Here is a 24,546-nt window from a genome sequence, read left to right on the forward strand (position 1 = left end):
TTGTGACATTTTGTGTTTATATTTAATTGGTGATTATATGTTGGAGTGACTTGCCCACAATTTTCGTTTTCTTTGTTTTGTTTGTATGTTATCTATACAGGTAGGGTACTGTGCTGTGCTCCTCTATTCACTACTTGACAGCACTTATACACTCATCACCTGTCTCCTTTCCTTTGTCAGCCTCTTGTACGTCCTTGCTAACCCTGGCAAATAGAACCTGTTCTTAGATCCCTGGAATCTGAATGAGAATGCTACCACTTTAAAATCCAAAATGGTTGCCACTTGTTAACATTCAAAATGGCTGCACCCTCAGTCACTTTAAATATCCAAAGTGGCTGTCATGTGTAAACAATCAAAATGGCTGTGCCCTCTGGACAGCAGAAAGTCCACTGCTCAGGTTGTCTCCCTCCTTGCTGTTTCCCATCCTAGTCATAGACCACTAGAGCAGTTTTCCCTGCAGCCCTTGGTAACCAGGACTGACCTTTATGTAAATTCTCAGGTCCCAACACCACTTGGAAATATTCAGGCTATTAGTCTCATTAGAGTAGCTGACAGTCCAAAGCTCCAACCATCTCTGTACTCACTGTTTTCATTTAGGTTTTTCCACTAGGTGGTGCCTAATGCACTTCTGTATAGTTCCTGTCAAAGCTCAGGGTTTCAAGATTATCTTCTGTATCTCTGTCAATTGGTTTTCCTTTTTTAGTTGAAGAGGGTCTGTGTCACTTGTCTGCCTATTCCTCCATCTTACTGGAAGTAGATGATGTTCTTGATGTCATCCCACAATTCTTCTGGTTTTCAGTCATTGGTGTTCAGTGCATCAAATCTATTCTTTAAATAGTCTCTAAATTTAGGAGGGATATTATCAAGGTCATATTTTAGCTCTTGCGGATTTGCTTCAATTATCTTCAACTTCAACTTGAAGTTGCATATGAGTAGTTGATGGTCTGTTCCACAATCAGCTCCTGGCCTTCTTTTGGCCAAAGATGAAGTTCTCCATCATCTCTTGCCACAAATGTAGTCAATCTAATTCCTGTGTATTCCATCTCGTGAAGTCTACATATATAGTCATCAGTTATGTTGTTGAAAAAAGGTATTTGCAATGAATAAGTCATTGGTCTTGCAAAATTCTATCATGCAATCTCCAGTGTTATTTCTATTGCCAAGGCCATATTTTCCAACTACTGGTAACTCTTCTTTGTTTCCAACTTTTGCATTTCAGTCATCAGTGATAACTAACATATCTTGATTGCATGTTGGATCAATTTCAGACTGCAGAAGTTGGTAGAAATCTTCAATTTCCTTGTCTTTGGCTTCGGTGGTTGGTGCATAGATTTGAATACTAGTAGTATTAACTGGTCTTCCTTGTAGGTATATGGATATTATCCTATCACTCACAGCGTTGTACTTCAGGACATATCTTGAAACACTCTTTGTGATGATGAATATGCCACACCATTCCTCTTCAATTTGCCATTCCCGACATAGTAGATCATATGGTTGTCTGGTTCAAAATGGCCAAAACAGTCCACTTCAGCTCACTAATGCCTAGGATATCTATCTTTATGCATTCCATTTCATTTTTGACAACTTCTAATTTTCCTTGATTCATACTTCACATATTCCATGTTCCAATTATTAATGGATGTTTGCATCTGTTTCTACTAAATTTGATTTGTGCCACATCAGCCAATGGAAATCGTGAAAGCTTTACCTCTTCATATCATTAAAATTGTCTCTACTCTGAGGAGTCAGCTCTTCCTCAGCCAAATTTTGAGTGCCTTCTGACCTGATGGGCTCATCTTTCGGCACTATGTCAGATAATGTTTCAGGGCTATTCATAAAGTTTTCCAGTAATACATCAGACAGTGTTTCAGTGCTATTCATAAGGTTTTCACTGCCAATTCTTTTGAGAAGTGGATAGCCTCTTCCTTCTTCCAAGTCTGTCTTAGCCCAGAAGCTCCACTGAAACCTGTCCACCATGGGTAACCCTGCTGGCATTTCACAACACTGGTGGCATAGCCTCCAGCCTCACAGCAACACGTAAGCCACCACAGGACAACAAACTGATAGACAAGTTTGTCTCCCTTAGCTGCTCCTAACCCCTCTGCACCTGCCTACCTCAGGTAACAGCCTTAATAAAGAGCTACCCCCAAGGGAAAAGCAACTCCCAGCCCCAGACCCACCTACCTCTTGCCCTGGCCTTAAAATAGAGTTGCCACCAAGTGAAAAGCAGCCTCCAAGCCCCGGGCCCACCTACCTCATGCCCTGGCCTTAATAAGAGCCACACCAAAGCGGAAAGCACCATCCAAGCCCAGGCCCACCTACCTTAGTCCCTGGCCTTAATATAGAGCCACACCAAAGCAAAAATCACCATCCAAGCCCCAGGTGCGCCTGCCTCAGGCCCCAGCCTTAATAAAGAGCCACCCTCAAGTGAAAAGCAGCCTCCAAGCCCTGGGAACTTAGCTTATGAAAAATGTGGCATTTCAAGGTAGAGGGAATTTTATCTGTTCAATAGATGAGGTAGAGAAAAGAGGACAGCCATTTGAAATGAAATAAAATTACCTGCACAACTATAAAAAAATGAATTTAAAAGAAATAAAGGAGTTAAACTTTTCTTTTAATTCTTTAAATATATTAGACGAAAATAGAAAATATTTTCATAAGCTTGGAGTGGGAAATACTACTAAGATTAGGTCAAAACCAAGGCCCATATGCATTTTATTAAACAGAAATTACATCTCAATTTTTTAAAAACAAAAAAAAGACTACTGGAAAAAATGAATATTATAAAGGGAAAAAACAGCAAATTTGATTATATAAATATTTTAATTTTCCCAAAAACATGAAATATAAATATGGTAAAAGAAAACATAAACAAAGTGGAAAGAAATTGACAAATAAGAAAATTTTGCACTGTATTTAACAGCTAAAGAATTAATGATCAGGGGAAAAAATTACATAGACCTCTACCCCTCACTTATCAACTATGTTGTTATCTGACATATTGAATTTACAATAGGAAAAAAAATCTATCTGACTATTTTGCACATTTACAACATATGTCTGGCAGTAATGAAAGCCAAGGTGTGAAGTAAGAGTAATGCTGGCTATGATGGTTAAGGTTATGTGTCAACTTGGCTGGACCATGATATTTAGTGGTTTGGCAGTTATGTAATGCTGTAGTGTGGTGCAGTGAATTACTTGGTATGACTCTTCTAGCCATGGTCTTTGTGACTCCCACCAGATCACTGGGCAGAACTATACAAATATAAGTTGGCCAAATAACAGTTGGAACTGTTTTGCATGTAATATGTTTTTACATCATGTCTGTGCCACGGCAACTTACAAAAAACAGTGGCAGTGGCATGTTGTGTGAAAGGTGCTAAAACAGAAGTTACAAGATGCCATAGGTGACCTGGCAGATGAAGAAGGATCTGTGGATAGCTTATCAGTAATGTAAATAGGGTTTATGGCACTCTAGTCAGAGTGGGACCATGGAAATAAGGTGTCTGGAACCCTAATATTGGGATTGATCAGTTTTGTCATTCTGCCAGACTTAAAGTAGCCCTCCTAGAGGCAGAAACAGGAATCTCACTGCCATCAAGAGAAAAGAGAAAGAGGTGGAGCAAAGCACTTCCTTGGACACGAGTTCCCTGCACTGGACCTCCTTGGCAGAGAGACGGCAGTGACTGGCAGAGAGATGACTGGCAGAGAGATGACCGGCAGAGAGACGACCAATGGAGACACAAAAGCAGCAGAACTGAAAGACCAGCACAAGACAGAGCAGCAGGCTTGCCAGTTCATGGGGAAAGAAAGCTGAGTACTGAGTGCATTTGGGCAGTAGTCTTGCTGGTGGAGTGGGATGCACCTAGGTGTACCTATTAGCAGAGTTAAAAAAGCTTTGTAACACATGTCTGAGCAGAGAAGAGGCCAGGCCAAGAAGCCAAGGGCCAAAGAGAGGCATGCCTAAGGCATTGTCAAGGGGAGGCTGTCCTGGTCCAAGAAATGTATCCTGAGCACATTCCTGAATCTGAATTGCAACTTGTTATTTCCCTAATAAACCCCATAACCATGAGTATTTTCTGTGAGTTCTGTGTAGCCATTGCAATTAACTACCTAGCTGAGCAAAGAAGTAGGGAGTTCTGTGGAAGGGCAGTTCATGTCAGAATTGGTAAAAAGGCATGTTTGGCCTATTAGGTATAAGCCTTGGGATGCTAATGGTGATTCTCTCTTCCCCTTGTAAAGTTAGAGGAGGTCAGAAGATGCTGCCTTATGGCCCTTTTGCATGTAGTCATCCTCCATTTTATGATCTGATATGGTCATCCTCTATTTTCACATAATGCAAATTTTTGCATAACAACCTCGTTTTTGGAAACTAACCATGTCAATGAGTAAGGAGTTTTCTATATATATATAAAAAGACAGCAGCCCAACAGAAAAATACGCAATGTATGGAAGATAATTAATAGAAGAAATATTTTAAATAGTCAATAAACATGTGACGAGATACTCAGCCTCATTTATAATTGAATACAAATTAAAACAATGAAAGAACTTTTCCTCATCATTGTAATAAAAAATGGAAAAGATTAATAATGTCACGTGTTAATGAGGCTTCAGGAAAACTGACACTATCATATAATGATGGTCAGAGTATAAATGGGTAGTCTTTTTTGAGAGCCTTTTGATGTTGTCTATTAAAATTTTAAATCTGCATAGCCTTAAGCCCAGCAATTCACTTTCTATTAATCTAACCAACAGAAACCTTGGAAATATATACAAGGACATTTGTATTAGTTTGTATTAGTGAAAAATTGGAAGTTTCCTAAACACCCACCACTAAGGGAATGATTGGATGCAGTTTGGTATTGCCATACTATATAATATGAGTTACAAAACAACACACATAATATCAGCAACAATGCTGATAACACAATAAGTATACTACTACTAAAATATAGATGTGAAAGTGTGTGGGTGTGCATGAATGCCATGTATGTGAAAGGGACTTGAAGATACAAACCAAACTGTTGACAGTGATTACCTCTGGGCATGGAAGTGGAATGGGGATATTGTTGGAATGTGAGGAAGGGGAAAGACTGACTTGAACATTTTACTTTCTACACAGTTGGACTATTTTGCATGTAATATGTTTTTATATCATGTCTGTGCCATGGCAACTTACAAAAAAGAGTGGCAAGGGCATATTGTGTGAAAAGTGCTAAAACAGAAGTTACAAGATGCCATAGATGAAGAAGATGAAGAAGGATCCATGGGATCGTGAACAAGACGCACAAATAGGATAGGTCAAAGGAAAGACCCAACCCCCATTTGTCAGTTTGCCATACTGTGGTGGTTTACATGTTGCTGTAATGCTGGAAGCTATGCTACTAGTATTTCAAATACCATCAGGGTCTCCAATGGTAGGCTTATTTCAGCACAGTTTCCAGACTAAGACAAACTAGGAAGAAAGGCCTGGTGATCTACTTCCAAAATTTAACCCATGAAAAATCTATGGACCACAACAGAACATTGTCTTGATATAGAGCTTGAAGGTGAGCCCCCTAGGTTGGAAAGCAACAATAGACTCAAGCATGCCAATCATTAGGACAGGCAGTGTTTCATTCTGTTGTACAAAACTCATGTCACTATGAGTCACAATTGATTTGAAGGTAATTAACAGCAACAACAATAAAGGAAAGACAGGTGAAGTTTTCCAGAGAAGGTTACAGCACCTGCAGAGGAGGTCCCACCTCAAATTTCATCCATAGCAAAAAGATGCTAATGCCACCTCACAAAAATCACTTCCTTCTTTCAAAAAGTACTTATTGAGAGTCAACTGTGCACCAGGCACTGCTCCAGGAATTCACTATCACCATCATCATCAACCTCAAAAAACACATATCATGAGAAAAAAGCATGTTCAATGCTGATGGGAACATAAATTCATTAAGTATTCTAGGGGTCAATTCACCAATATTTATCAATCATTAGACTGGGTATACATACCCTTGAACCTAACAATATTACTTCCAGGACTTTATTCTAAAGACAAGGGCTCCCATGGAGATTTATTAAGAAGGATTTAGAACAATTTAAATGCCATATAACAGTAACTGGGAAACTAAATTATGGTACATCCACAGGATGAAACATAATTCTGCCATTAAAAATCAAGTTATAGAAGCATATTTAACAACATGGGGAAATGAGCGTGATATTTAGTGATGTGCAAAGAGCTAGTCACAAAGCTGCATTTATGATACGACTAAAATTAGGTTTTAATTTTTATTTGTATAAAAATGATTGGAAGGATTTACACTGAAATGCTGTTATACTTGGATGGAGATAGTAATTTTTTTTTCTTGTTTATACTCTTTCAGTATTTTCCATGTTTTCTAGAATTGAACTATATTCTTTTTGCAGTAGAAAAAAAAAACACATGGAAATCAGGGGATATAATAATAAAAGCCAACACTCCTATGGCACTTATTATGTCCCAGAAACTGTTCTTTATACACATTATTTCAAATCCACCTTCATTTGCTAGGTGTGATGTTTTCAATAGTGAGATGAAAAGAGACCATATTTCATTCTTTCTTTCTGGGAGTAAAAGATAAGCAACTTTATCTCAGGTTAAGAAAATGAAGGAAGAAGAACACTATTGTTAAAGGTGGGAGGTGGGGAAGGAGGTGTAGTAACAGAAGGAGATTTCCAAGAAAAATTACCCCATCAGTTTCTTATACTGTGGTGGTTTGCATGTTGCTAGGAGCTCTGGTAGCATAGGGCCTAAGGTACTTGACTGCTAACCAGAAGGCTGGTGGTTCAAATCTACCAGCCACTCCTCGGAAGGAAGGTTGGGCAATCTACTTCTGTAGTGATACTTGCCTTGGCAACCCAAGGAGGGGTCACTATGAGTCCGACTTGACGGCACATAACAACAACAACATGATGCTGGAAGCTATGCCAGTGGTATTTCAAGTATCAGCAGAGTCACCCATGGTGCAGAGGTTTCAGATGAGCTTCTAGACTAAGACAGACTAGGAAGAAAGGCCTGGTAACCTACTTTCAAAAATCAGCCATTGAAAACCCTATGGATTACAACAGAACATTGATACAGTGCTGGAAGATGAGTCCCCAAGGACTCAGTACCAGGACAGTGGACTAAACATCATGAAGATAGCATGGGACAATCTGTTATACATAAGGCCACCATGAGTCAGAGTTGACTAACTATCAACTAACAACAACAATGTGGGGTCTAGTGGGGAAAAGCACTCCAAAAACACCCTCTGAGAGTTATTATTTAATACTCCTGAACTCAAACATTTGCCCACAGACCTTTTCATTGTTTATTTTTCTTTACCATGTAACAACTATTAACATAAAGTGGAGGTTTTGAAAAACAGGGCATGAGGCCAAGACATGTACACCCCCTGGAGATGAGCAAAGCAAGTCCTGGGGAGAGTTTCCTGAGGGGCCAAAGCCACAGGACTGACTCTAGCCCTGCAGCAGGAAGGGTGTTGGACAAGGCCTCTTAACACCTACTTCTGCCTGGGACAGACTTGCTCTAAGCTAAACAAGCCAGGCTGGTTTTGAGCATTTACTTGAAGTTACCTTTCCTGAACTCCCTTGGCATAATCCTCTGGCAGCCAAAGTGGAACACTCTAAAAGTATGATTGCTGCTTCCCTAAGACTTTGAATCTTCCCATCACAAAAACAAGGCATTGCCAAGAGAGGCAGATGATCTGTGTGAGCAGGAGACAAAACCACAGCAGAGACACAGCTCTGCTGAGGTGGCACCCTTTCTCAGGCAGGTGAGCAATCAGAGGAGTGTGTGTAAGAGTGAATGAGCAAGAGAGAAGCAGAGAGACAGAGAAAAACTGAGAGTGAGAGTGAGAGAGAGAAAAAACAGAGGAGGGTAGAGAGACAGGGAGAGAGAGAGGAAAGAAGCAAAGAGACAGCGAGGCAAGGGAAGGGGAGAATAAGAGAAGAAAAAGAGATAAGGTGGAAAGAGAAGAGGAAGAAGAAAGGAGATTTTTAGGGGAGAGAGGGAAGGGGAGGAAAAAGGGGAGGAAAGGAAAGGAAAGAAGGGAAGAAGAAGGAAGTAGGAGAGAAAATGGAAAAATAAGCTTTTTATTTCCAGTGAAGTCTTACAAACTACCTCAGGCTTTTGGAGCAAGTAGCCAAATAAATATTCTAGAAGGAGCCCAGCTCCACTCAGTGAAAGCAGATTCACATTAAAAAATGAACCAGATGATTCCACTTACTTGATGAACCTTTTTATACACCGTATTCTAATGGCAGAGCCCAGTCACTGCCAAGAGCTTTACTGCAATGCTCCAGCATATATTGTGATATGAAAACAAAAAAGACATATATAAGATCTTGTGTTTCAAAGAGCTAAGTGATATTTGGAGTCCCTCCACAATCCTTAGTCATTTGATGTATTTTTTGTTTTCTGAGCCAGAATACATATTTATACTAATTGTCGTTTGTTTTCTTGAATTAATTTGCTTAAGTAGAAATGCACATTTAAATAATACATCATTCTGTGCTTAAGACATCAAAGTAAGCAAACTCCAGAGACCAGTAAAGTTTGACTATTTTAAAGAATACCCATTTATTTGCTTTAAAATCTCCCTTATTCATATATAGAGCATTAAAAATATCTTTTCATAACTGAGTTTTAACCTTTCAAAAAGTTCAAACTTACTGGATCCATTGAGGCTAGAGGAATCCTCAAAACTATTGCCCTGAAAAAAAAAAAAAAAAAAAAGCGGGAAACAGGTTTACTGGCCCGATCAAGCCTGGTGGAACCACTGGGACTATGGCCCCTAGCTGCCCTTCAGGTCTGGAATTGAACACACACCTGTAGCTTCCAACCAAGCAGTAGACAGGCATACTAGTTGAGCATTTATCTGAGGTAGATACACTCCTTGGAGAGAAAAATTAAGAGAGAAAGAAGGGCTGCTCAGGCACAGGGAGACAGCTCAGGGGGTAGGAGTGCATGGAGGGATGGTCACAGGGAAGCGGTACCTATCGGGAGGAAGTGGGAGAGATGTTGCATTGTGCTAAATTGTGGTCAATGTCATGAGATAAAGTGTATGTGATCTGCTGTATGGAAAGTGTATTTGCTCTGTAAATTTTCACCCAAATCACGATAAAAATAAAAATTAAAAAAAAAAAAACTATTGCCCTGAGTTACTCTTTAAAACTTGAATGGAAACTATTCTCTGAAGTCACTTTAATTAAGTAACAGCTTAGTTCAAAAAGTAGATTGTCACCCTGGAGTTTTGTGTTCTTTTAAAAAATTATCTATATAAGACTGTTCTGGTTACCTAGTGCCACTCTGACAGGAATATACCACAAATGGATGGGTGAACAAACAGGAGTTTATTCTCTTAATATTTGGAGGCTTTAAGTCCGAGTTCAAAGAACCAGGCTCTAGGGGCTGGATTAAAGCCCCTCAGCCTTAGGCTTCAGCTCTGCTCCTGCTCCCAGCCCACTGAAGCTAGAGGTTTTCTTCACTCAGACAGCTACTGGCTGCTGAGACTGATAAGCCCAAAGTTGACAAGTAAATAGGCACAGTCCCAATGTTACAAAGCCACACAGCAGGCCATTATTTAAAATCCATTGAAAGTCTCAAGGTTGGCAGAGGATGGCAAGCTGCTAAACAGATACATGCAGGGTCCAAGTGTGCCATAAGCTAGAGACCATTCCCAAAGTTGCTGCTTATATACGGGAAGCAGACCACATACCTAAAGCAGTCCCTCAGTTGCTTATGGTAGTTTCTACCATGGAGTTGATTGTCAAGTCTCATCATGGGGAATAACTATCACCAGCTGCCTAGCCACTCAACCAGGCCCAACAAAGTTGACATACAACTTTAACTACAACAAAGACCAAATGGACAACAGTTACTCTAAAGCATAGATGAGACATTTGGGGGGCAGTGAGTCTAAGCTAATGGGAGCAAAACAACTACAACAGAGTTACAAGAATGTTGACACAATGTGAAGACCGTAACCAATGTCATTGCACATTATGTGTAGAAATTGTTGAATGAGAGTGTATTTTGCTGTGTATATTTTCACCAAAAATAAAATAAAACATTTTTTTAATGTTTAATTTAAGTTTACAAAAACAACATCACTATGGTTTTTACTATTACATTACATGCATATGATAAAATAAAATTATTTCTTATATTTGGGACTATCAGTTTTACTTTTTGATTCTCCTGATCACAATTCAAGTCAGATCAAATTCAAGTTCAAAGCAATCAAAGATATTTTAGTGCATAATGGCAAGTCTTACTAAAATTGTCAGATGTGTCTTCTTGAATAGAACATTTGTGATAAAAGATATTATTACCCTTAAATTTGGCATTTGGTAGCTAAGACATTCTGCAAATGCAGCCCATACCTCCTACCACATATGTCCAAGAAGGCAGGGCTACCTCTGGTCCTTTGCCCATTTCTCAACATTCTCATTGAGCCTGAGGACTGGATCAGTTCCTCTGAGCAATGAATCAGAGCCACCAGCCAGACCTGCTTATAGGCCTGACACTCATATCCTGGTACCTACTTCCATGGTGTCCAGCAGTCCCACCCAAAAAAATCCAGGCTACACAGTCCTGGGGATTGGAGGTAAGAACAAACCCATCTCAATCTTTCAGACACAAATGAGGTTTTACCCAGAGGCTGAGCTGGGTGGTATGGAAACCAGACACTTGCTCTATTCTGTCCTTGCTTCCATGTCTACAACACACATCAGCCCTCACGTCCACATAAAGATCTATACTGCATCCCCATGTCCCAAATCACATGGTATGGTCCATAAATGAGACAGGATGTGTTCTAGCTCCCCAGAGCCATCTTGGTGGCCTTGCCTGGCAGACAGGAGGGAGGACCACTGATCCTTGCTAGAGAGATAGACCATGTCCTTACCTCTCATTTCTGTAGCTGAGGAGCCATTGGACCATGCTGTCCACTTGTTCCTGTGCTTGCTTATTTCCTGGACTTTGCAGATGTAATGTCCCTGATCCGTGAGCCGGAGGGTCAACAAGGAAAGCCTATACAGTGTCCCACGCCGTTCCTCAAGGAGGTGTAGCCTCCGTCGGTTGGCACTACGGCTGTAATTGCCATAGTACTGTACCACCCTGAGCTTGGTCATCTTAATCATCAAGATTTCCTGGGAATCAGACAGTGAAAAGAGCCAGCGCACAGCCAGCAGGCTATCTCTCCTCCGCTTCTGGGAGATGTGGCAAAAAAGAGTGGCATTGTCTCCCTCCAGGTAGTCCACCACAGGCCCTGGGGACACAGTCACGTTGAGAGCCCTGCAGACTTCTGCAGAGAAAAAGAGAAAAAGGAAGGTCATAAATAATGTTCTTTTTTTCCATTCAGAAACAAAGTGTCTTCTCTGAGGAGAGGATGATGAATGACTCCGATGACCTGCCCTACCAGGAAGGCAGGCTGCCCAATGCCCCCATCCTCACCCTCTGCCCTTGTGATGATAAAAGGACAGAGTTTTCCAGGGTGTGAGACAAGGCATTTGTTCTACATGAATTCCAAACACTGATACCTGGACCCAGACAAATTTTTTAAGTAATATTTTTAATTTTTTAAGTGCTGACACTTAAAACTCAAAAGATTTCAAAAAAAAGGGGGGGGGGGATTTTTTGTTTTTAGTTTTCTTCCTAGCCCATATCCCATTTTCTGCCAGCCCACTCAATGCCTGATATCCTACCTGACACCAGGCAGCACTGTGGGTCCCAGAACTGTCCTAGTGTATGGGGAGAGCTGCCCTCTATGACACTTGTCCACAAAGGGCATTCTCACACCCTGGCCAGTTTTTCTCAGCTCCTTTCCCTATTTCAACTACTTTAGCTGCAGCTCACAGAGAGGGTTAGGAATAGCCAGGTGCAGCACTACACTAGTACCACCAAGCTGGGACGGCAGGGGTTTCTCAGTTCTTACTATAAGTGTCTTTGGACTCAAGACATATAGTCTCAGAGTTATATCACAAGAATCAAGAATAAAGAAGCTCTGGTGGTGTAGTGCTTAAGGCATTTGACTTCTAACCAGAAGGCTGGTGGTTCAAACTCACCAGCCACTCCTTGGAAGGAAAGTTGGACAATCTACTTTCATAGTATACCGCCTCAGAAACCCAATGAGGGCTTGCTATGAGTCGGGACTGACTCAATGGCAGTGAGTTTGGTTTTTTGGTTTGGAGGACCAGGAAGAGATGAGAGAATCTCCAACACCCCAAAATATGCTTTCAAGTTCCAGGCCCAGCTACTACTTCCTGCAATTTGGCTTCTTAGTTGGAACCACCCCCAGAGCTGCCCATCCCAGCATCTATTCTGCTCCCAAAATGGACTTTGCCAATGCCATCCCCACACCTACCCACACTAGCCAGAGCAGAATCTCAGAGAGGATCACTCTCCCAGGAGGCAATAATTGGTGTTCCCAAAGACTGGGTGATATGGCTGGGCTTCCTGGAGCTCATAGGGGCTCAGTGGCATTCAAAGTGGGGTCATCCACTGGGAGGCATGAGAGGCAGGGGCTCAAAAAAGGGTGATTCACAGAGGATGTCCCAGAACTACTATCTGTCCAATCCCATGCCCACACCAACACTACCTGGTGGACCAGGCCAGAAAGCACCATTCATTAACCACCCCACTGCACAAGCAAGTATACCTGAGGGGCATCCTCACAGGTCACCTTCTAGTCACATAAGAAGCCTACACCTCCCATGTCAAAAAGTTACTGAAGCCTTGAGTCCTTGTTAGTGCTTCAAGCAAGCAAGGGGGAAAGATGAAAAAGAGATCAAGATTTGAACACTTGACAAGGAAGCTGCCAATCAACAAAAGTGAGGATCTATGGAGGAAAGAGGATAAAGGCATAGAGAAAGTATTCTTTATAGTAATATCCAGGCTGTAAGGTCAACATCAAAAGGGCCAATTCCTTTTTATGGTTTCCACTACTGCTTCATAAATGCCTCAAGAGATATGTTTGGGAGTCAGTTTTCTTTCTTTTCTCTTAGGAGTCAGGCACTAGCCCACAAGATAATATAAAATAATCTCCTCATCTCAAAGTCCTTTAACTTAATCACATCCACAAAGTCTATTCACAGGTTATGTAGATTAGGACATGTACATCTTTGGAAGCCATTATTCAGCCCCCCACATCATGATAGTCTTTTGCTACCTTAACAAAAAAAGTAGATGAAAATAAAATTAGAAGAAGGATGATCAACTAGACTCCAAGCTCCTTGGGGGCAGAAATGAGGTCTTATATGTCTATAATGATGAAGGGCAAAGCAAGTCCAGAGATCATTGGGAAATATTTGCAGTTCAACAGGAACTTGAGAACAAAGTGTGCTCCCTAGTGCCTCTTCAGTGTGGACAGAGCCACAATGCAGGGCAAAAGCAGAAGTACTGGTCCTCCACTGTCACAATGCATCCCACTCACCATTGCATCCTCCTGATTCTAAGGTCCTGGCTGAAGTCCACACTGGACCCCCAGTGATCACCCACACAGCCTGAGAACAACAGGTGATCTCATGCCAATAACACAGCCAGCATGCAAGCAGAAAGCAGCAGAAATAGCTGTTGGCTTCCAGAATCTCAGTCTACCCCACCTGATCCCAAGGGCTCCCCACTGGTGTCAAGGAGAGTTGGGGAAAGCAGGAAACTGAAACAATATGGGTGGGCTGAGTGTGCAGCTGGACCTCATGCCCCAGTCTCCTCCTATTAATGCTGCATGAAGGAGTGAATATTTATAATGACTGAAACCGGAACATGCCATGTGTTCTAGATCCCATGGGAGACCAGAACCCATGCTGGAGGCAAACCAGTAACTCTTCCACTTCCACAGCCCACTACCAGATCTCTTGTGGAGATGGATGGACTGATTGAACTATCTCTCTAAGAGGAGCTTCCTATTTCACTTTATCCATGTCCCTCTCTGCCTTCACTTCACCCATATACTCTTAGCATCTGTTTCTCTCACTGAGGTGCAAAGCCCCTGTGCATAGGAAGGCTCATTTTAATCTGTACACTTGCCATCAGCCTAGCTATTTGCATCCACTCTCAACACCAGGGGATGGGTGATGTGTGTTCAAACTGTGATGTCATGGCCACCACAGAGTTTTGCCAGGGAACACAAGATCTTAGGCTCAGGGGGCAGGGGGAGGGTGGTCTCAGCACCTGCTATGAGCTTTCCCAGAAAAGCTGATGCCCAAGGTAATGCCTTCCCTTTGGTACAGGAGACAATCACTTTTTACCCGCCCCCCATGTGGCTCATATGCACATAGCTGGGAAAGATGGCACAGCAAGAGGCAGAGGAGAAAATGCAGTAGAGGATGCAGCACCCAACAAACACTAGTTGAGTGGATGTCCATTTGAATATTAAGAGAGAGGGAGTCATACAGCTCTGCCACACTGCAATGTCAGGTCCCATGGGGTTCAGCAGACAAAAGTCCAGTGTGATTCAGGATGATGGGAATGCAAGAGCAACTCAATGGACAACGGCAGGCCACCTACAACTCGTAGTGACCCTTCTTGGGTTTCCAATGTGCTATCTCTACAGAAGTAGATTGCCCAATCTTCCTTCCAAAGAGTGGTGGGTGGTTTGAACCACCAGCCTTCTGGTTAGCAGTCAAATGCCTTAGGCACTATGCCACCAGAGCTCCTATTATGAAGGATGAGGAGGAAAAGTCCAGGCTTTTCCTTTTTGTATCTCAGGTTGTAGGGCCTGCACTTAACTGCAGGTCAGAAGAGCAAGCTGAGCAAAGGGGGTCCAAGATGAGTCTCAGGCACCCCAACACTAAGTAAAAGAAAGGAAGCAGCTGCTAGCAGGGGTAGATCCTTGTCTTTCCTAGCTTGCTATTGTTAGGTACCATCAAGTCGATTTTGACTCTTAGTGTCCCATGCAACAGAGCAGAACTGCCCCCTAGGGTTTCCTAGGCTTTACACAGCACTTAAGGCATCTGACTGCTAAACAGAAGTCTGATGGTTCAAACCCACCAGCTGCTCTAGGGAAGGAAGATGAGGCAATCTACTTCCGTAAAGATTTACCACCTTGCAAAGTTATGGAAATTTCTTGGTCATAGCCAACCACCCTGAGGGAGCAAGTAGTTGGACTGGTGGGCTCAGGATCATTGTCACAGGGGGTATCAAGTTCAATTATCATAACATACTACACAAAAACATTGTTCTACATCCTACTTTGGAGAGTAGCAACTGGGGTTTTAAAAGTTTGCAAGCATCCCTCTAGATGCAACAACAGGTCTATCCTCATCCAGAGAAAAAAATAATGAAGAAAACCAAAGACACATAAAAACAACTAGTCCAAGGAACCAGTTGACCACAGGATCCTCAGAATATATGACCATGAGAACAGAAGAGCTAGGTGGTACCCAGCTACCACTGTCAACCACTCAGAAAGGAATCAGTGCAGGAGATCCTGGATAGAGTGGGAGAACAACATGGAATAAAACTCAAAACCATTTAAAAAAAAAAAAAAAAAGACCAGGTTTGCTGCTCTGATAGAGCCTGGTGAGACCCCTGAGACTATGGTCCCTAGTTATCCTTCAGGTCTGGAACTAAACTCACTCCTGTGGCTTCCAGCCAAACAATAAAAAGGCATTTAGGGTGAATGTTTACATCAGGTAGATACACTCCTTAGAGTGATCAATCATGGGAAAACAGAAGGGCAGTATTTGCACAGGGAGATAGCTCAGGGGGCAGGAATGCATAGGAAAGAAGGACACAGGGAAGAGGTAACTACAGGGAGGAAGTGGGAAGAAAACTGTTACATTGTGGGGCATTGCAGTCAATGTCATGAAACAAAATATGCATGAACTGCTGTATGGAAAATGAATTTGCTCTGTAAACTTTCACCCACATCACAATATAAATTAATTAAATAAATAAAAGATTTACCACTTTGGAAACCCAATGGGGGTTCCTATGAATCAGAATCAACTTGAGAGCAAGGGGGTTGGGGTTTTTTTCTTTTCTTTCTTTTTTTTTTAATCTTTATGCATATTAAAGAAATCTGGTAGCACAGTGGTTAAAGTACTTGGCTGCTAACCAAAAGGTTGGTGGTTCAAACACACCAGCTGCTCCATGGAGAAAGATGTAGCAGTCTGCTGCCATAAAGAATTACAGCCTTGGAAACCCTCTGGGGAATTTCTGCTCTGTCCTATAGATTCCTATGAATTGGCATTGATGTCAGTGGGTTTGATTTTTGTTTTTATGTTTTGTTTTGTTTTGTTTTGTGGGGAGAATGGGAATCTTTACTGGGTCTTTCTCCCATGGAACCACTTACTAGGTTTGAACTGCCAACTTTTTGGTTAGCAGCCAAGTGCTTAACTGTTGCACCACCAAGGTTCTTTTTTCCCTGGCCTAGAAAGGAGAATGCTGAAACATTCTGGCCTGAAGAAGAAAGAAATTTCTTGTTGCTTAACTGCATTCCAGGGAACTGAGGTGGGAAGTAGGGCCCTTGAGGTGTTCCTGCTTCCTCTAGCTTATGCCCAGCTTGTTTTATTTACTCATCAACAAATAATTTCTCAGCAAAAACCAAGCACCAAGTACTGTGTGAAGAAGAAGACAACACCCTTGACCTTATGGATCCTAGAGTCCAGTGGGTGAGGCAGCTGTGAATCAGGAAAAAAATATACAAGTCTATGACTACCAATGGTGTCAGGTGCTATGCAGCAAAAGTGTGGGGCTTAAGAAAATCCTAGTGGAATCCTGATCCGGTCTGCAGTCATGAAAGAGATCCTGGGGACATGACCACGAGCTAAAGGCTGAGTTCACAGTGGTGGGGTGACTTTCCTGGGAGAGGACCCTGGTTATGCAAAGGCCCTGCAACAGGCCTGGTGTATTTTGGAAAAACAAAGACCAATGACCCTTAGTGGCCACATCATGACCCTGACAGCCACCTCATTCTGTGTATATACCTTAGTAAGGACTTTCTTTCCCAATTGGGGCCTCCAAGGCCAGTTCTTAAGAAGGAATATGACAAAGATGGTCAGTAAAGAGACTGATCAAGTCATACGGATGGGATCTTCTGTTACAGTGAATCCCATTCCTTCAATAAGCACATGCTCTGTTCCCAGCAGCCCTAGGTGCTCTGCCCTAGGCTGGGCACAGGAAAGCTCACATTCCAGGCCTTATGAGCCAGCTGGGAAGAAAAGAAGAGACACACAGAGGCCATGGGGGTCTCTGTGACATCATCTGAAAATAAGAAAACAATGCCTTGCATGGGGAACATAATGTTCCAATATAAAATATTTTTTTAAAATACCAACCTCACTTTGTCTGTCTGGGAGCTGGGGAGGTAGAGCAAAAGGAAGTGAGAGGCACCATGAGCTGGGAGTAGGATCAGCCCCAAAGCTGGGTTAGTCTCTGGTGTTGACATAAGTAAATTTAAGCAACTTTTGAACAACTCACCCACCAACATCAAGCTGATTCCAACTCATAGTGACTCCTATTGGGTTTCCAAGGCTGTAAATCTTTATGGAAGTAGATTGCCTCATCTTCCTCTGGAGAAGCTGGTGAGTTTGAACTACCGACCTTTGGGTTAGCAGCCAAATGCCTTACCTGCTACGCCACCACAACCCCTTAACTTTTGAACAAGGGGCCTGTGGTTGTTAAGTTTGTGTGTCAACTTGGCTGGGCCTGGTTGAATGGCTGGGCAGCTGAATGTCATATTCCCCATGGTGAGACTGGTAATCAACTCCATGGTGGAATCTACTGTGAGCAGCTGAGTAGCTGCCTTTGGGTATATGGTCTGCTTCCCATATATAAGAAACAGCTTTGGGAATAGTCTCTAGCTTAGGGCACACTTGAACCCTGCATGTAGCTGTGTCTTTGTTCAGCAGTGTTGCCATGCTCTGCCAACCTTGGGACTTTTGATGGCCTTGAATTAATGGCCAGCCATGTGGTTTGGTAACATCAGGACTGTGCCATTTTATTTATCAACCTTGGGCTTGTTAGCCTCAGCAGCCAGCAGCTGCCTGAGTGAAGAGATACCTCTAGCTTCAGTGGGTCGGGAGCAAGAGGTAGAGCTGAAGCCCAAGGTCAAGGGACTTTCACACAGCCCCTAGAACCTGGTACTTTGAACTTGGACTTCTAGCCTCCCAAACTGTAAGAGAATAAGTTTGTGTTTGTTAAGGCCATCTCATTTGTAGTATATTCCTGTCAGAGAGGCACTAGGTAACCAGAACAGGGCCACATATTTTCATTTTGTACTAGATCCCACAAAGTGTGTAGCTGATCTTGCCTATAAGTGTCCCTTAAATTCCCTTTTCTACATTTGGATAATGTTGTGAAAAAGACTGAGACAACTCTGAAAATATCCTGGAAGGACATCCATGTAGCCAAGTATGTACAACCTACTCAGCCTGAGTTTACAGTGGAGGACAATAGGAGTCCCTCTGTTCTCACCTGGCCAGTGGTATTCTGGTGGCTCTGTGCTCCATACTTCCCTCTGCCCTGAATAAATGGCCCCACTCATTTCAAGGGGCCAGAAGCCTCTATGTTGATAAGAGATGCAAACTGTTGATACCAAACAGAGTAAAAATCTCATTCTTGTTAGGATAGTCTGAATTCATGACAACTAAATCCCAAAAGCAATACAACTATATGTCTTAAAACTCCATGGCACTGGAAGCCAGTGTTTATGGAGCAGGGAGCAGAGGCACTTCCAGGCCCAGCCTGTGGGATAATGCATTTACATTAAGCACATCCCCTGAAACTATCTCTCTCCAGGACAAACATACCACCTTGTCTACCAATCAAGACTAACATTTGTTGGGTATTAAGTATATGCCAAGGAGCTCTGGTAGCGTAGTGCCTAAGGCACTTGACTGCTAACCAGAAGGCTGGCAGTTCAAACCCACCAGCAACTCCTCAGAAGAAGGTTGGGCAATCTACTTCCACAGCGATACCATCTTAGAAACCCAAGGAGGGGTCGCTATGAGTTGGATCTGACTCGACAGCATATAACAACAATAACAAGTATATGCCAAGCATGGTTCTAAGTGCTTTAGATATAGTAACTCAGTTTATCCTTATACTATGTTCATGCCCATTATATGGATGAGGGACAGAGGCACAAAAACTTAAGCAATTTACTCAAATTCACACAGTAAGCAGCAGAGCTGAAATGTGTACCTAGGTAACCTGGCTCCAAAGACCACTTTTAATCACTACTCTGAACCACAAAGTGGCTTTTAGTAAATGTTTTGCTCCTTGGTTTTCTTTTTTGTAAAATTAGAGATGGGATGAGTTGACCATTAAAGTTATGCTCTGCCCTGAAATGGAGAATGCTGGGCAAGTTCACTGTTGCCATTATTCCAAGATGTAGTTATAGACATAGCCATAGCAGGCTCTAAAGGATCTCAAATTCCAATTCTTAAGGTTCCTTGGGAACATGACACTATGTCCTAGATCCCCAAAAGTCCTATCTCTGGGGGGCTGTCTCTGACAACACTCCCAATTAGGAAGGCCATTATAGAGCCTATTGGAGGAAGAGGACAGTCAGACCTAACCCTGTAGGTCTCTGGATGGGGAAAGGCACTGTTATGGATTGAATTGTGTCCCCAAAAAATATGTGTTGTAAATCCTAACTCCTACAATGTACATAGCCGAGTCACTGCAGCATCACTGACAATAGCAAAAAAAATGGAAACAACCTAACTGACCATTAACGGATGAATGGACAAGTAAAACAGAATACCGTGGAATACATTCAATGGAATACTATTCAATGATGAAGAAAAATGAGTTCTCAAAACATCTTGGAACATGGGTAAACCCAGAGGACATCCTGTTGCATGAAATAAGTCAATCACAAAAAAAAATATTATATAATTTCACTTTTATGAAATGACATGAACAAGCTCTGGTGGCGTAGTAGATAATGCATTCTGCTGCTAACCAAAAAGTTGGCAATTTGAACCCACAAGCCACTCCATGGGAGAAAGATGAGGCAGTCTACGTCTGTGAAAATTTACAGCTTTGGAAACCCTATGGAGCATTTCCACTCTGTCCAGTAGGATCACTGTGAGTCAGAATCAACTCAATGGCAGTGTGTTTGGAATGTTCATCAATGGCTTCCAGGGATGGGGGAGGAGGGATTCATTCTTTAGACAGTAGATGCTGGTTATTTATGGTGATGGAAAAAAATAACACTGAATGAGGGTGAAGTATACACAGCTTGACAAAGGTAAACAATGTCTCTAAAAACCAGAGCTTCTAATTGGTTCAGCCCTGTTCAGACAACGATGATGAAGCGACACCAGAATGGACCTGAATTTTTTAAATGTGAGTGAATGTCAGAATGGGAAAACCTAATGGTCAACACCCTGCTAGAAACTTAATCTCCCTCTTAGAAAACAAAGGCAGTGTGCACACTGCCTAGCAACTAAATCTCTTGACAGTCTGAGTCGAAAATATCAGCCTGGCTCAAAGATGGCACACTGCTTTGAATCTGTGTCACTGTCTATAATCCTGGCAACAATCCAATGTCATGCATCAGGCTCCTGAAAGATCTCACAATACCTCTTCTGAGACTCCCATTCCAGGGCTTCTACTCATAATTTTTTCCCATTCCAGTTAGCATTATGGATCACCCAAATTTTAAAACTTCACTTCTGTTCCAGTTTCCCTTCATTGGCCATGACTGAACCAGTTCAAACTGGTTTGGAGCCCTGCTAAAAAGTACACAAGAAAAAAGGAACTGCTGGTAATTGCTGTGGCATATATAACTTTGAAACAGTAGCAAACACAAGCAAAAAGTATCTGTGCAGGTAAATATATATGTAGGTAGACATATATGTGTATACATTCTCTGCCATTAAGTCAATTCTGACACACAGCAACCCTATGAAAATTGCCTTAGAGGGTTTCCAAGGCTGTAATCTTTATGGAAGCAGATTGGTACATCTTTTTCCAGCATAGTGGCTGGTAGGTTCCAATTTCAACCTTTTGGTTAGCACTCAAGTGCTTAACCACTGCCCCACCAGGGCTCCTATATATGTGTATAAGTATGTATATATGTGTGTTCCTGCATATGCATATATATGTGTATATGCATCTATGTGACCGCAAGCATATATATTCATATACTAAGTTTCCAGTTTAAGTACATCTAACTTATGGACAATTAGAACTTAAGAATGGACTTCCATAAAGCTTTGTTGTGTTGTTATGTGCCGTCAAGTCTGACCAACTCATAGAGACCCCTCCTTGGGTTTCTGAGGCAGTATCACTATGGAAGTAGATTGCCCAATCTTCCTTCTGAGGAGTGGCTGGTAGGTTTGAACCGCCAGCCTTCTAGTTAGCAGTCAGGTGCCTTAGACACTATGCTACCAGAGCTCCCTCCATGAACCTTACTGCATTAATAATGTTTCATACAATGGTTTGTAATAACAAATGCATGCAGTACTTTGTGTCACTCATTAAAACAATGTGTGGCTTCAGCAGTTCATGGGCTTGAGAAAAGAGAATGTTTTCCACTTTTTTTAAGCCAGATCATGTTACCTTTAACACTATATTGAGTGTGTGATTTTGTATTTGGCTTAAAGTTTCCTCTTATTTATCCTTATAACCATGCCTCCAAAGCATAAATCTGATGTAAGTGCTGGTGATGCATCAAAAGAAAGGAAAATGATCACTATTGAACAAAATGGGAAATAATAAAGCGATTAGAAAAAGGTGAAACACCATTCCAAAAAAAATCAAAACCAAACTCACTGCCATCGAGTAAGACCCAACTCACAGTGACCCCTCATTGGGTTTCTGAGATGATATCACTATCAAAGTAGATTGTCCAACCTTCCTTGTGAGGAGTGGCCAGTGGGCTTGAACCTCCAGCCTTCTGGTTAGCAGTCAAATGCCTTAGGCACTATGCCACCAGTCACTGGGAAAATGTTTGGCTATAATTGGTTAATGATCAGAACAACAGCTGAGCCTATCAGTGAAAATTATTTTGTGGAGTTACATAACTCCCATGCCGAAGAACTAACCAATGAAGATCTTATGGAACTAGAGCAAGAGTTGATAGCATGTGAGGAAGAAGACTAGGACCTAAAAACTCCAGAACTGAAAGTTTTTGACAAGTTAATTGAAGCTTTTCATTTCATTGGGGCAGGGATGGTAAAATTAAAAGAGATCCCAATACAGAGAAGTTCAGAAAAGTTTGCTGTACAGTTACAAAGAGCCTTAGCTATTCCAAGGCCATTTATGAGAAAAAGAAAAGCTCTGTACAAACCTCCCTTGCTACCTACTTCAAGAAATTGACTTCAGTAGTAACCCCACCCCCTACAGCAACAGAATCAAAACCTGACTAGCCAGCACCATGTCTATCTTCTCCAACTCCAGGCCTCCATCATCTTGAACAGTTGCCATCTCTCCATCATCTTCTCCTGCATCATCCAATTATTATTATCACAATGTTACCTCAGTAATATGACTCAAAATAGGAAGAAACAGCTGCAAACAATCATTAATAATCAGAACACAGAATATATGAAGTATGAATCTAGGAAAATCGAAAGTAGTCAAAAATGAAATGGAACTCATAAGATTGATATCCTAGGCATTAGTGAGCTAAAATGGACTGGTTTGGGCCATTTTGAATCAGACAACCATACGATCTACTATGCCAGGAATGACAAATTAAAGAGGAATGCCATGGCATTCATTGTGGAATGGCATGGCATTCATCGTGGAATGGCATTGCATTCATCGTCACAAAGAAGTTTCGAGATCTATCCTGAAGTACAATGCTGTCAGTGATAGGATAATATCCATATGCCTGCAAGGAAGACCAGTTAATACTATTATTATTCAAATTTACACACCAACCACCAAAGCCAAAGATAAGGAAATTGAAGCTTTTTACCAACTTCTGCAGTCTGAAATTGACCAAACATTCAATCAAGACATGTTGATTATTACTGGTGATTGGAATGCAAAAGTTGGAAACAAAGAACAATCACCAGTAATTGGAAACTATTGCCTTGATGATAAAAATGATGCCAGAGACTGAATGATACAGTTTTGCAATACCAACAACTTAGCCATTGCAAATACCTTTTGTCAACAACATAAATGGTGGTTATACACATTTACTTCACCAGATGGAATACACAAGGATCAGATCAACTACATCTATGGCAAGAGGCAATAGACAAGCTCAGTAACTTCAGCCAAAATGAAGCCAGGAGCTGACTGTGGAACAGACCAGCAACTACTCATGTGCAAGTTCAAATTGAAGCTGGATACAATTAAAACAAGTCCATGAGAGCTAAAATATGACCTTGGTTATATCCCTCCTAAATTTAGAGACCATCTGAAGAATAGATTTGACACACTGCACACTGATGACTGAAAACCAGAAGAATTGTGGGATGATATCAAGAACATCATCCATGAAGAAAAAGTCATTAAAAAGAAAGGAAAGGAAGAAAAGACCAAAATGGATGTCAGAAGAGACTCTGAAACTTGTTCTTGAATGGAGAGTAGCTAAAACAAATCGAAGAAATGACATGATAAACAAGGTAAACAGATTTCAAAGAGCAGCTCAAGAAGACAACATCAATTATTACAATGAAATGTGCAAAAACCTGGAGTTAGAAAACCAAAAGGGAAGAACTCACTCAGCCATTTTTCAAGCTGATAGAACTGTTGAAAAAAAATTCAAGCCTCAAGTTGCAATATTGAAAGATTCTATGGGCAAAATATTGATCGATGAAGATAACATCAAAAGAAGATGGAAGGAATACACAGAGTCACTGTAACAAAAAGAATTGGTCAATGTTCATCCATTTCAGGAGGTGGCACATGATCAAGAACTAATGGTATTGAAGGAAGAAGTTGAAGCTGCACTGAAGACTTGTGAAAAACAAGTCTCCAGGAATTGATAGAATACCCAATGAGATGTTTCAATAAATGGATGCTGCACTGAAGGCACTTACTCATGTATGCCAAGAAATTTGGAAGACAGCTACCTGGCCAGCTGACTGGAAGAGATCCATATTTGTATCCATCAAAGAAAGGTGATCCCACAGAAAGTGAAAATTATCAAATACACAAATATCACACACAAGTAAAATTTTGCTGAAGATAATTCAAAAACAGTTGCAGCAGTATATTGACAGGAAACTTCCAGAAATGTAAGCCAGATTCAGAAGAGGATATGGAACCACGGATATCATTGCTGATGTCAGATGGACCTTGGCTGAAAGCAAATAATACCAGAAATATATTTACTTGTGTTTTATTGACTATGCAGATGTATTTGATTGTGTGGATCATAACAAATTATGGATAACATTGAGAAGAATGGAAATTCCAGAATACTTAATTGTGCTCATAAGGAACCTGTACATGGACCAGGAGGTTGTCATTCAAACAGAACAAGGGGATACTGCATGGTTTAAAATCAGGAAGGGAGTGTAATAGGGTTGTATCCTTTCATCATACTTATTCAATCTGTATACAAAGCAAATAATCTGAGAAAC

The 24,546-nt window shown here is 41.5% G+C and overlaps 1 protein-coding gene across 1 annotated transcript in view; it reads right to left on the reverse strand.

The window, feature by feature from the left end:
* Nucleotides 1-15,220, reverse strand: part of VSTM4 (V-set and transmembrane domain containing 4) — a 198,283-nt gene extending 183,063 nt beyond the window's left edge. Inside the window, exons 1-2 of the mRNA XM_007938684.1 lie at nucleotides 15,208-15,220; nucleotides 10,953-11,351 (exon numbers count right to left, since the gene is read on the reverse strand). Coding sequence (XP_007936875.1) covers nucleotides 10,953-11,351; nucleotides 15,208-15,220 — 412 coding nt within the window. The remainder of the gene's footprint in view (nucleotides 1-10,952; nucleotides 11,352-15,207) is intronic.
* Between the last annotated feature and the right edge of the window lie 9,326 nt (nucleotides 15,221-24,546).

The sequence above is a fragment of the Orycteropus afer genome, unplaced genomic scaffold (assembly GCF_000298275.1).
Source record: "Orycteropus afer afer isolate SDZICR_OR568_19922 unplaced genomic scaffold, OryAfe1.0 scaffold00052, whole genome shotgun sequence".
Lineage (NCBI taxonomy): Eukaryota > Metazoa > Chordata > Mammalia > Tubulidentata > Orycteropodidae > Orycteropus > Orycteropus afer.